Source organism: Carcharhinus amblyrhynchos, chromosome 2 (genome assembly GCF_965287045.1).
Source record: "Carcharhinus amblyrhynchos chromosome 2, sCarAmb.v2.hapA, whole genome shotgun sequence".
Lineage (NCBI taxonomy): Eukaryota > Metazoa > Chordata > Chondrichthyes > Carcharhiniformes > Carcharhinidae > Carcharhinus > Carcharhinus amblyrhynchos.
In genome coordinates, this window is record NC_137325.1 from 147,612,448 (window position 1) to 147,624,779 (window position 12,332).

Genomic DNA, 12,332 nt, shown 5'->3' on the forward strand with positions numbered 1-12,332 from the left:
TCCCTGGTGCTGTGAGGCAGCAGTGCTAATGAATGTGCCACCGTGCTGGTGGGGAATGGGAGGGGTGGAGGTGGTCATTTGATAGGGACTAACCCTGGCTGACCCTCCCAAATGCAGGGGCCCTCCCCAAAGCTGGGTCACTCGAATGGAGTGGGAGTGAATACATCAGGGGTCCGATAGCTGGAGAGTTAAAGGCCACACTCACCGTCCTCCTGGAAGACTCCATCCTTCACCAGTTTGAATGAAATGAAGACGGCTCCTTCCTCCTGCAATGATTTGGAGTGGGGTGGCATGGACCCTGGGGTGATGCCTCCAATATCCGCATGATGCCCTCGGCTTGCGACAAAAAACACGGCGCGAGGAACACCCTTCTGAAAAACCTACGGGAGATAATAATCAAGAGAAATGTCCAGGTAAATGAAGAAAGAAAGGGCTTGCATTTATATAGCACCTTGTACTAGCTCAGGACATCCTAGGCCACTTTACAGTCATGATGTGGAGATGTCAACATTGGACTGGGGTGGGCACAGTAAGAAGTCTCACAACACCAGGTTAAAGTCCAACAGGTTTATTTGGAATTGCAAGCTTTTGGAGCGCTGCCCCTTCAACAGGTGAGTGGAGAGTTGGATTCACAAACAGAGCATATACAGACAAAGGCACAATTGCAAGATAATGGTTGGAATGTGAGTCTTTGCGGGTAATCACATCTTTACAGTTACAGGCAGTACGAGTGGAGAGAGGGATAATCACAGGTTAAAGAGGTGTGAATTCAGCTCTTTTTGTCCATGTTTGAATCAAGGCTGTTTTGCGGTCAGCAGCTGGGCGATCCTGGCAGAACCCAAACTGAATGTCAGTGAGCATTGCTTAGAACTTTACTGGTGAACTTTACTGATTCTCCCAGCCCACCGCAATGCTAAAGCAGCTTGCGGGAAATTCATTTTTCAAATCCCGCTGAAAAAAAGTGGGGCTTTCTCCAGTTTTGTTGCAAATTCAACATTTACAGAATTGCTTTTGGGAGAATCCCACTGATAATAAAGCTAGGAACTGTCCCCATGTTTAGGTCTGCACAGGGCTTTATTGAACAGCACAATGACCCTGGCTGTGGGTCATGTGTTTTCTTATGTCACTATGTAGGTGGGTTTTTTATACATTCGTGGGACATGGGCATCGCCGGCATCTCCAGCATTTATTGCCCATCCCTAGTTGCCCTTGAGAAGGTGGGGGTGAGCTGCCTTCTTGAATCGCTGCAGTCCACGTGCTGTGGGTTGACCCACAGTGCCGTTAGGGAAGGAATTCCAGGATTTTGACCCAGTGACTGTGAAGGAACGGTGATATATTTCCAAGGGACCTACTATATTCAGTCCTATGTTAAGCCAATGTGTGCTTGACCCTTATATTAGACTATTAACCTTAGCCTTAAAATTAATAGTTGACCTAGCATCCATTGCTTTTTGCAGAAGAAAGTTCCAACTTCATCCCTAAGTATTCCTTCTAATTTCTCAGTTTGCCGAGTGCAGCCAGCTCCTTCCACTGTGGCGTCTCTTTCTGACTGACGCTGGGCTGTGTCTGAGCATGTTTCTGAGATTGCTACGTGTGTCAAGCCTGTTGGTTCCCTGCAGTCCCAACTGATGCACAGTCATGAACCTGCGCAGCTCAGCGAGAGCCCCTGTGGGTCAACATATCTCCTAATTCCATCCCTGCACAAACTGCCTTTTATTGTTAGATCATTTCCCCGCACCCTGGATGCCTTAGTCCTCAAGAACAGGCCTGTTCGCTGGAAATGAAGTTGTCTCTTTACCCGGCACTAACATCTGCCCCCTCCACCAACAATAAATTCACTGACTTGTTTCACGGGATGTGCCAGGACAGCCGTTATTGCCCATCCCTAATTGCCCCTTCAGAAGGTGCTGGGGAGCTGCCTTCACTGCCCATCCCTAATTGCCCCTTCAGAAGGTGCTGCTGAGCTGCCTTCTTGAGCCGCTGCAGTCCCTGAGGTGTAGGTACACCCACAGTGCTGTTAGGGAGGGAGTTCCAGGATTCTGACCCAGTGACAGTGAAGGAACGGCCGATATATTTCCAAATCAGGATAGTGAGTGACGCGGAGGGGAATCTCCAGGTGGGGGTGTTCCCAGGTATCTGCTGCTCCTGTCCTTCTAGATGGTTGGTACAATACTGGGCAGTATTGTGGGTCTTACCGGTGTGATGACAGTCAGGTCAGGAAGATGGCTGCCTCCTGCGCTGGGATGGTTGCTGAGGATGACATCACCTTCTTTGAGATCATCACCTAAATGATTAATCTGTTTGGGGGAGAAAAGTCCGAACAGAAATCAAACGGAATCCAGACACTTTCCACCTTCAGAAACCTCTGCATTCTCCTTCCTTACTGCCCCGCCACCTGGCTTGGGCACAGTTCACCACTGTGTGAGTCTGCTCATGGGTAGCACAGCTGAGCTGCTCAACCACAGAGGGCTTCACCGCTGACCCTAGTCCTTTGCTCACCCTGACAGGGCAGGGGGTGGGGATGGGGCATTCTAGAAAGTACGGTGATGCAGTTGAGAAAATGCCGTTGGAAAAGGCATCTGCGATCCTTGGTTTTATAAAGAGAATCACAGAGTACAGGAGCAAGGAAAACCATTTTAAAATACCGATTAGGCCGCAATATCAGCCAGAACTCTACCACCGCTCCCCCCCCCCACACCAAGGAATCGGAGTGGGCGAGGGTCTGACAACAGAAATCTCCGTTGACCGTGGGTGGGAATTTCTGGTCTCGCCCAAGAAGGCTGTCTCCTGTGGAAGATGATTAATGCCCCTCCCCATCCTGCGATGGAGGAGGCGGGAGTACGGTGCACCTACTGCCCCTCATTCAGGAAGCTGATTGGCTGCCTGGTGCCCCTTGTTGAACTCTGACCTTACCTGGAACTGCACAGTCTCCTGCATGGCTCCCAGGTGCACGGGGATGTGGGGGGCATTGGACACCAGACCACCCGTGGGACCAAACAAGGCGCAGGAGAAGTCCAGCCGCTCCTTGATGTTGGTGGAGATGGCGGTTCGCTGGAGTATACGGCCCATCTGCTCTGTAGGGAGAGAGGGAACATGGTGAGCGGGGCAGGAGAATTAACCAGGTTACACCCTGAGGGTGAAGCACCATATCAGTGGCATAGGTTGTAATGGGAATCGGATTCCATACGAGAAAGGAAACATTGGTATTTCCACAGTGCCCTTCATTATACAAAGTGCTTCTCAGTGTTTACTGGAAAGGCAAGATCACGATCAAAGATTAAAGGGGATTGGTCATGGTAAACTGACCCTTTGTGTCCAACTGTGTGTAAATTAGGGGGATTAATGGGGTAAATATGTGGGGTTATGGGGATACATAAAATGCTCTGTCGGAAAGTTAGGACTGACCCGATGAGCCAAATGATCTCCTTAATTCCTAATATTTGCATAGATACAGCTAAAAATGACTTCTTTATCTTAGATTTCTGTATTCACACTTATTGTGTGGCAAGTAAAAGGGGTGTCAACATTAAGAGAAAAGTTGGGGTTCCCTGATGTACTTGGGAAGTCACTGGAGGAGGGGGAGGGTGGTCCATGGCTCGAAAAGTTTGGGAAATCTCATTTCACAAGTTTATTTTCTTTGACTTGAATGAATGGGCAGTAACTGGATATTTCAATGTGTCTCACTCCTTGACGTACAACAATGTCCTCTGATACCTTACGGGAGGACAATGGACACAATGCTGCGATCCAATTGTCTACTCCCTCCCTGCTCCTGTTCGTACCTGCGATGCTCATGAAGCGGTGCGAGAAGATAGAGAGCTGGACTGTGTCCAGTTTGAGCCCAATAGTTTGTGTCTTTCCCCTGCCGATGGTTATTCTGATGTCACCAAACTGGGTGATGTCAGCGGCACAGTCCGGTTCAATCAGGATGGTGCTAGAGGGCAAAATGGAGAAGAGCTGATATCAACAACCTGCATTGACATAGCGCCTTTCACAGAGGCACTTCTTCCGAGGCACTTCACAGGAGTGTTACCACATAAACACTGACAGCTATTCGAGTTAGGGGTGGAAGATTAGCTACATAGAGAGATTGGATAGGTTGGGGTTATTTTCCTTGGAAGAAGGAAGGCTGAGGGGTGACCTGATAGAGCTGTATAAAATTATCAGGGGAAGAGATAGAGTGGACAGGATAAAATTGTTTTCCTTAGTGGGGAAATTTGTTATACACACACACACACACACACACACACACACAGGCACATACACACTCACACATGTGCGTGCACACACACACACGTGCACATGCATGCACATGCACACACACACACACACCTTCCTACCTGTTGTTATCAATGATGATTGCGGGTCCAGGGATGGTGTTATCACATGACAGCTCCTCCAGCAGGTATACAGGGGTGTCTAGATAACCATCATCAAAGTAACACTTCACCACCTGCCAACCAATAGAGGAGAAGGTTTTAACTTGGAGGAGAGGTCACTGTCTTTGTAATTTCAAATTCTAGGGTGGCACGCTGGCACAGTGGTTAGCACTGCTGCCTCACAGTGACCTGGGTTCAATTCCCGGCTCGGGTCACTGTCTGTGTGGAGTCTGCACATTCTCCCCATGTCTGCGTGGGTTTCCTCTGGGTGCCCCGGTTTCCTCCCACAGTCTGAAAGACACGCTGGTTGAGTGCATTAACTATGCTAAATTCTCCCTCAGTGTACCCAAACCGATGCCGGAGTGTAGCAATTTCACAGTAACTTCATTGCAGTGTTAATGCAAGCCTTACATGTGACAATAAATAAACTTTAACTCTAGATATAGCGTGAATATCAGAACGTACTCCGGACTGACACACTGCCAAATACGGGGAGTTGTGAGGGACAACTTGCACATAAGTCTGTAGCAGTCTGGTAACAAGACTCTGACTAAGATTTCACTGAAAGTAGATTAAGCCTCCTCAATCTCCCCTCCTGATGCTGTTGAGGCTGGCAATAGCTGGTGGTTGATCTCTGGCGCCTGTCCATGATATGTGGACCGAGATACAATTGCTGTGAGTGTCAGCGTAACAAGGCTGTGTGCCGAATTTAGATTCCATTCCACTGCTCATCACTAACCGCTCCAGGTTCTCCGGAGAAGGACACAGGGGCAGAGGCATTTTCACTGTTGGACTGATTCCCCACTTTGGCAGGACATCCTACACGTGATTCAGCAACGTTGGGCACTGCTATAATGGGCAGGCATTTCGGCCTTGTGATGAGTTGATTGAAGCAAACAGCACGTTCCTCTGGCTCTTTGTATTGGGCAGAGGGAGTACAGACCGTACCCAACTAGAGCACACTCACAAAACCCAAACTAAAACGCCTACTGTTAGATGTAATTCTGCAACTGGGCAGCTTACTCAGTTATCCCGTGTACGCTAATAGATTTAGTAACAATCAATTTAAAATAGTCAAACTCTTATAATGACTCATTTTGCTCACCAGAAGTGACATTTACACACAGGGAACACTGTAAACAAAAGGAACATGTTCAAGTCTCATGCCTTTTATTGAATCACCCGTGGGTCGTTTTCAATCCATTAAGACATTGCCTGATTATTTTAACTTGGTTGCTAGTTTTTCTGCCTCCACTACTCATTTCAGGCACTGAGTTCCCCAAATCCCATCGGATTAAGTTGATCTTTCTCTACACCCTAGCTATGACTGTAACACTACATTCTGCACTCTCTCTTTTCCCTTTCTATGAATGGTATGCCCTGTCTGTATAGCACGCAAAAAACAATATTTTTCACTGTATAGTAATACACGTGACAATAATAAATGAAATCAAAAATCAAATCAAAACAGTCTGGGTGAAAAAAAACTTTCCTCATCTCCCCTCTAATCTTTCAACCAATTACTTGAAATCATTGCCCCCTTGTCACTGATCTCTCCGAAGAAAATAGCTCCTTCCCTCCACCCTCTCTAGGTCCCTCACAATTTTGTACATCTCTGTCTAACCTCCCCTCAGCCTCCTCTGTTCCAAGGAGAACAATCCCAGCCTCTCCAATCTTTCCTCACAGCTGCAATTTTCCAGTCCTGGCAACATCCTTGTAAATCTCCTCTGTACCCTCTCAGCATCCTTTCCATAATGAGGTGACCACAACTGCACACAGTACTCAAACTTGCAACCTAACTAATGTTTTATATAGTCCCAGCACAATCTTCCTGCTCTTACGCGCTATACCTCGACTGGTAAATGAAAGAATTCCATTTGTTTTCTTAATCACCATATCAACCAGTCAAGCTACTTTCAGAGATCTGAGGACATTCACTGCAAGGTCCCTCATTTCTCTCCACCACTCGCTATTTTCCCAATAATTGTATAATCCTTTGCCTTGTTTGACCCCCATAACTGCATCCTGTCACAGTTCTCCAGATTGAATTCATCTTGCCACTTTCCTGCCTGCCTGACCAGTCCATTGATATCCTCCTGAAGGCTGCAGTAATCCTCTGCGCTATCCGCCATACAGCCAGTCTCAGACACTCACTGGGCTATTAAATATTGATCAGTATCAGACACTGAATTGGGTTGTTAAATAGCAACCAGTCTCAGACACTGACTGGGTTATCAAATACTGACCAGGATTAGTCAGTAGTAATAGGGACTTGCTAGTTAGAGGCACAGTCAGGCGTTTTTGTGGCCACGATCGAGGCTCCAGGATGGTGAGTTGTCTCCCTGATGCCAGGGTTAAGGATGTCTCTGAGCTGTTGCAGGACATTCCAAGGGGGAGGGTGAGCAGCCAGAGGTCATTGTACATATTGGTACCAATGATAGAGATGGGAAAAGGGATGAGGTCCTGAAATGTGAATATAAAGAGTTAGGCAGAAGGCTAAAGTGCAAGACCTCAAAGGTAGTAATTTCTGGACTACTACCGGTGCCAAGTGCTAGCGAGAATAAGAATAGAAAGATTAGGCAGATGAATGCGTGGCTTGAGAGCTGGTGCAAGGGGCAGGGCTTCAGATTTTCGGATCATTCGGATCTCTTCTGGGGCAGGGGTGACCTGTTTAAGAGGGATGGGTTACACCTGAACTGGAAGGGGGACAAACATCCTGGCAGGGATATTTGCTCGAGCCACTCGGGTGGGTTTAAATTGGTTTGGCAGGAGGGAGGGACGTAAAGCTGTATGGAGACAGAAGAGAAGGTTGAGGACAGCACAGAAGTTAAAGAGAGCACATTAAATATTAAAGGCAGTATCAGTAATCCTAGTACCAGACAGATCAGGCAAAAGCAAAACAGAGAGCAAGAGAAGTCCAGATTAAACTGGATTTATTTCAATGTAAGAGGCCTGACGGGCAAGGCAGATGAACTCAGGGCACTGATGAGTACCTGGGACTGGGATATTATAGCAATTACTGAAACATGGCTAAGGAAGGGAGAGGACTGGCAGCTCAATGTTCCAGGGTACAGATGCTATCGGAAAGATAGAACAGGAGGTAAGAGGGGGTGTTGCGGTTTTGATTAAACAAAACATGACGGCCGTACTGAGAGGGGATGCATCCAAGGGTTTGCCCACTGAGTCTACATGGGTAGAACTAAGAAATAAGAAGGGGGAAATCACTTTGATAGGGCTGTATTATAGGCTCCCAAATAGTCGGTGGGAAATTGAGAAGCAAGTATGTAACAAGATTACAGATAGCTCCAAGAAAAATAGGGTGGTAATAGTCGGAGATTTTAACTTTCCCAACATTGACTGGGACAGCCATAGTATTAGAGGGTTGGACAGAGAGAAATTTGTTGAGTGTATTCAGGAGGAATTTTTCATTCAGTATATGGATGGCCCGACTAGAGAGGGGGCAAAACTTGACCTCCTCCTGGGAAATAAGGAAGGGCAGGTGACAGAAGTGTCAGTGAGGAATCACCTTGGAATTAGTGACCATAACTCCATTAGCTTTAAGAAAGCTATGGAGAATGATAGGTCTGGCCCAAAAGTTAAAATTCTAAACTGGGGTAAGGCCTATTTTGATGTTATTAGACAGGAACTTTCAGAAGTTGACTGGGGGAGTCTGTTGATAGGCAGAGGGATGTCTGGTAATTGAGAGGCTTTCAAAAGTGTGTTAACCAGGGTTCATGGTAAGCACATTCCATTTAGAATGAAGGGCAAGGCTGATCGATGTAGGGAACTCTGGATGACTCAGGATATTGAGGCCTTGGTCAGGAAGAAGAAGGAATAGGTGAGAATATAGGGGACATGGTTAGTAAGTTTGCAGATGACACCAAGATTGGTGGCATAGTGGACAGCGAAGAAGGTTATCTCCAATTGCAGCTGGATCTTGATCAATTGGGCCAGTGGGCTGACGAATGGCAGATGGAGCTTAATTTAGACAAATGCGAGGTGATGCATTTTGGTAGACTGAACCAGGGCAGGACTTACTCAGTTAATGGTAGGGCACTGGGGAGAGTTGCAGAACAAAGAGAGCGAGAGGTACATGTTCATAGCTCCTTGAAAGTGGAGTCACAGGCGGACAGAGGGGTGAAGAAGGCATTTGGCATGCTTGGTTTCATCGGTCAAAACATTGAATTTAGGAGTTGGGACATCTTTTTGAAGTTGTCCAAGACATTGGTAAGGCCACACTTGGAATACTGTGTCCAGTTCTGGTCACCCTATTATAGAAAGGGTATTATTAAACTAGAAAGAGTGCAGAAAATAACTAGGATGCTATTGGGGCTTGATGGGTTGAGTTATAAGGAGAGGCTGAATAGACAGGGACCTTTTTCTCTGGAACATAGGAGGCTGAGGGGTAACCTTATAGAGGCCTATAACATAATGAGGGGCATAGACAAGGTAGATAGTCAATATCTTTTCCCAAAGGTAGGGGAGTCTAAAACTAGAGGGCGTAGGTTTAAGGTGAGAGGGGAGAGATACAAAAGTGTTCAGAGGGGCAATTTATTCACACAGAGGGTGGTGAGTATTTGGAACAAGCTGCCAAAGGTAGTAGTTGAGGCGGGTACAATTTTGTCTTTTAAAAAGCATTTAGATAGTTACATGGGTACGATGAGTACAGAGGGATATGGGCCAAATGTAGGCAATTGGGATTAGCTTAGGAATTTAAAAAAAAATAAAGGTGGCATGGAAAAGTTGGGCCAAAGGGCCTATTTCCATGCTGTAACCCTCTATGGCTCTAAGGAGGCATATGACATGCTTAGGTAGCTGGGATCAAGTGGATCCCTTGAAGAGTTTGGAGGGTGTTGGAATAGAGTTAAGAAAGAAATCAGAAGGGCAAAAAGGGGACACAAGATTGCTTTGGCAAATAAGGCAAAGGAGAATCCAAAGAACTTCTGCAAATACCAAGGGCAAAAGAGTAACTAGGGAGAGAGTAGGGCCTCTAAAGGATCAACAAGGTCATCTGTGTGCAGATCCACAAGAGATGGGTGAGATCCTAAATGAATATTTCTCATCATCAGTACTTATTGTTGAAAAAGGCATGATGTTAGGGAACTTGGGGAAATAAATAGTGATGTCTTGAGGAATGTATACATTACAGAGAAAGAGGTGCTGGAAGCCTTAAAACATATCAAGACAGATACATCTCTGGGACCTGATGAAGTGCATCCCAGGACATTGTGGGAGGCTAGGGAGGTAATTGCAGAGATATTTGACAGTCACAGGTGAGGTGCCTGAGGATTGGGGAGTGGTAAATGTTGTGTCTTTGTTTAAGAAGTGCTGCAGGGAAAAGCCTGGGAACTATGTGGAGGAAAATGTGGGTAGTCTGATTAACACGTTTGTGGATGACACGATGATTGGTGGAGTTGCTGATAGTGCGGGGGATTGTCAGAGAATACAATGGAATACAGATTGATCAGGGACTTGGGCACAGAAATGGCAGATGGAGTTTAACCTGGACAAATGAAAGGTGATGCATTTTCGAGGATCAAATTTAGGTGTGAGTTATATTGTAAATGGCAGAACCTTTAGGAACATTAACAAACAGAGGGATCTGGGTGTGCAGGTCCACAGTTCCCTAAAAGTGGCAACACAGGTGGCCAAGGTGATTAAGAAGATCCATGGCATGTTTGCCTTCATCAGCCGGGGCAGGAGTTGGGAAATCATGTTGAAGCTTTATAAAACCTTGGTTAGGCTGCGTTTGGGGTATTACATGCAGTTCTGGTCACTACACTACCGGAAGGAGAGAATGCAAAGAAGGTTCATCAGGGTTTTGCCTGGTATCGAGGGTGTTGGCTAAGAGGAGAGTTTGAATAAACTGGGATTGTTTTCACTGGAAAGACGGAGGCTGAGGGGAGACCTAAAAGAGGTCTACAAAATTTTGAGAGGTTTTTTTTAATAATTTGTGGGACATGGACATCGCAGGCTGGCCAGCATTTATTAAATAAGGGTCAGGGTTAGTCAGTGACAGGGTTAACAAATGTGGATCAATGTTAGTCAGTGACAGGGTTACTGGGTTACTGGTGCCAATCACGTACAGTTTCCACACGTGCTTCTTCCTCACACGGCTTCATTCTCCGTTCCGATTGGATGCCTGACTTGGCACAGCCACGCACACGAATGTCGTCCACAATGATTGGTCGTTCCGGTATTATGAATCCAAACTCCTTCATGTACCTGGCAATGTAGTACGGTGTTAAGAGCAGAACATCAAATTAGCACAAATCCCCTTAGCCTCAACAATCAACCAACAAACCAACCCTCCTGTGCCAACACACACACACACACACACACACACACACACACACGCTAACAGGCTCAAACACACACTCACTCTCACACACACACACACACTCATACTCAAACACTCACACACACACTCACTCTCACACACACACACACTCATACAAACACACACACACAAACACTAACACACACACACACACTCATACTAACACACACTCACACACACATAAACACGTGCACATACACACACACACACACACACACACACACCTCAGTGTCACACACCAACACCGAACCCTCCCCACTCACAATCTACCAACACTGACGCCCACACTCCGCAACACACAATCTTTTCTTTTAAGTTTATCTATTGGTCACAAGTAAGGCTTACATTAACACTGCAATGAAGTCACTGTGAAAATCCCTCAGTCAAACATTCCAGTGCCTGTTCAGGTCAACACACCTAACCAGCACATCTTTCAGAAAATGGGAGGAAACCTGAGCACCCAGAGGAAACACACGCGGACACAGGGAGACCGTGCAAACTCCACACAGACAGTGACCCAAGCCAGGAATCGAATCCGGGTCCCTGTGCTGTGAGGCAGCAGTGCTAACCACTGTTCCGCCATGCCACTGAATCTACGAAGGAAATCAGCATTAATAGAGAATGGTTTTGGGGAAATTGATGGGATTGAAGGTGGACAAATCTCCAGGTCCTGTTAATCTTCATCCAGTGGACCTGGAAATTGTTGATCCATTGGTGGTTATTTTCCAAAATTCTTGGGACTGGTTCCTACAGATTGGAGGGTGGCTAATATAAGTCCGCTATTCAAAAAGTGAGGTAGAGAAAATCGGGAACTATAGACCAGTGAGCCTAACGTCGGTACTGGGGAAGTTGCTAGAATCCATTATCAAGGATTTCATAACTCAGCATTTGGAAGGCAGTGGGATAATCAGACACAGTCAGCATGGATTTACAAAAGGGAAATCATACTTGATGAATCTATTGGAATTTTTTGAGGATGTAACTATTGGAGTTGATCGAGGAGAACCAATGGATGTGGTTTATTTAGACTTTCAGAAGGCTTTCGATAATGTCTCACATAACAAACAACTATGTAAAGTTAAAGCAAATGGGATTGCAGATAATGTCATGAGATGGATAGAAAGCTGGTTAGCAGACGGGAAGCAAAGAGTTGATATAATGGATCCTTTTCTGGCAGTCAGTGACTAGTGGGATTCCACAGGGATCTGTGCTTGGACCGCAACTGTTCACATTATATATTAATGATTTGGAAGCGGGAACTGAATGTATTATCTCCAAATTTGTAAATGAGACTAAGTTGGTTGGAAGGGTGAGCTGTGAGAAGGATGCAGGGATGCTTCAGTGTGATTTGGACAGGCTAAGTGTGTGGGCATCTACATGGCAGATGCAGTATAATGTGGATAAATGTGAGGTTATCCACTTTGGGAGCAATAATAGGAAGGCAGATTATTACTTGAATGGGTGTAAATTGAGAGAGGCGGATACTCAGTGAGACCTTGGTGTCCTCGTGCATCAGTTGCTGAAAGTAAGTGTGCAGATACAGCAGGCAGTAAAGAAGGCAAATGGTATGTTGGCCTTCATAGCGAGAGGATTTGAGTAAAGGGATCGGGATG

The 12,332-nt window shown here is 46.1% G+C and overlaps 1 protein-coding gene across 2 annotated transcripts in view; it reads right to left on the reverse strand.

Moving 5' to 3' along the window:
• Positions 1–12,332, reverse strand: part of oplah (5-oxoprolinase, ATP-hydrolysing) — an 80,093-nt gene that overhangs the window by 29,078 nt on the left and 38,683 nt on the right. For both annotated transcript variants that reach the window (XM_080214088.1, XM_080214077.1), the window contains 6 exons: positions 10,466–10,604; positions 4,341–4,453; positions 3,783–3,934; positions 2,914–3,074; positions 2,196–2,297; positions 206–380 (listed from right to left, as the gene is read on the reverse strand). In XM_080214088.1, coding sequence (XP_080070214.1) covers positions 206–380; positions 2,196–2,297; positions 2,914–3,074; positions 3,783–3,934; positions 4,341–4,453; positions 10,466–10,604 — 842 coding nt within the window. The remainder of the gene's footprint in view (positions 1–205; positions 381–2,195; positions 2,298–2,913; positions 3,075–3,782; positions 3,935–4,340; positions 4,454–10,465; positions 10,605–12,332) is intronic.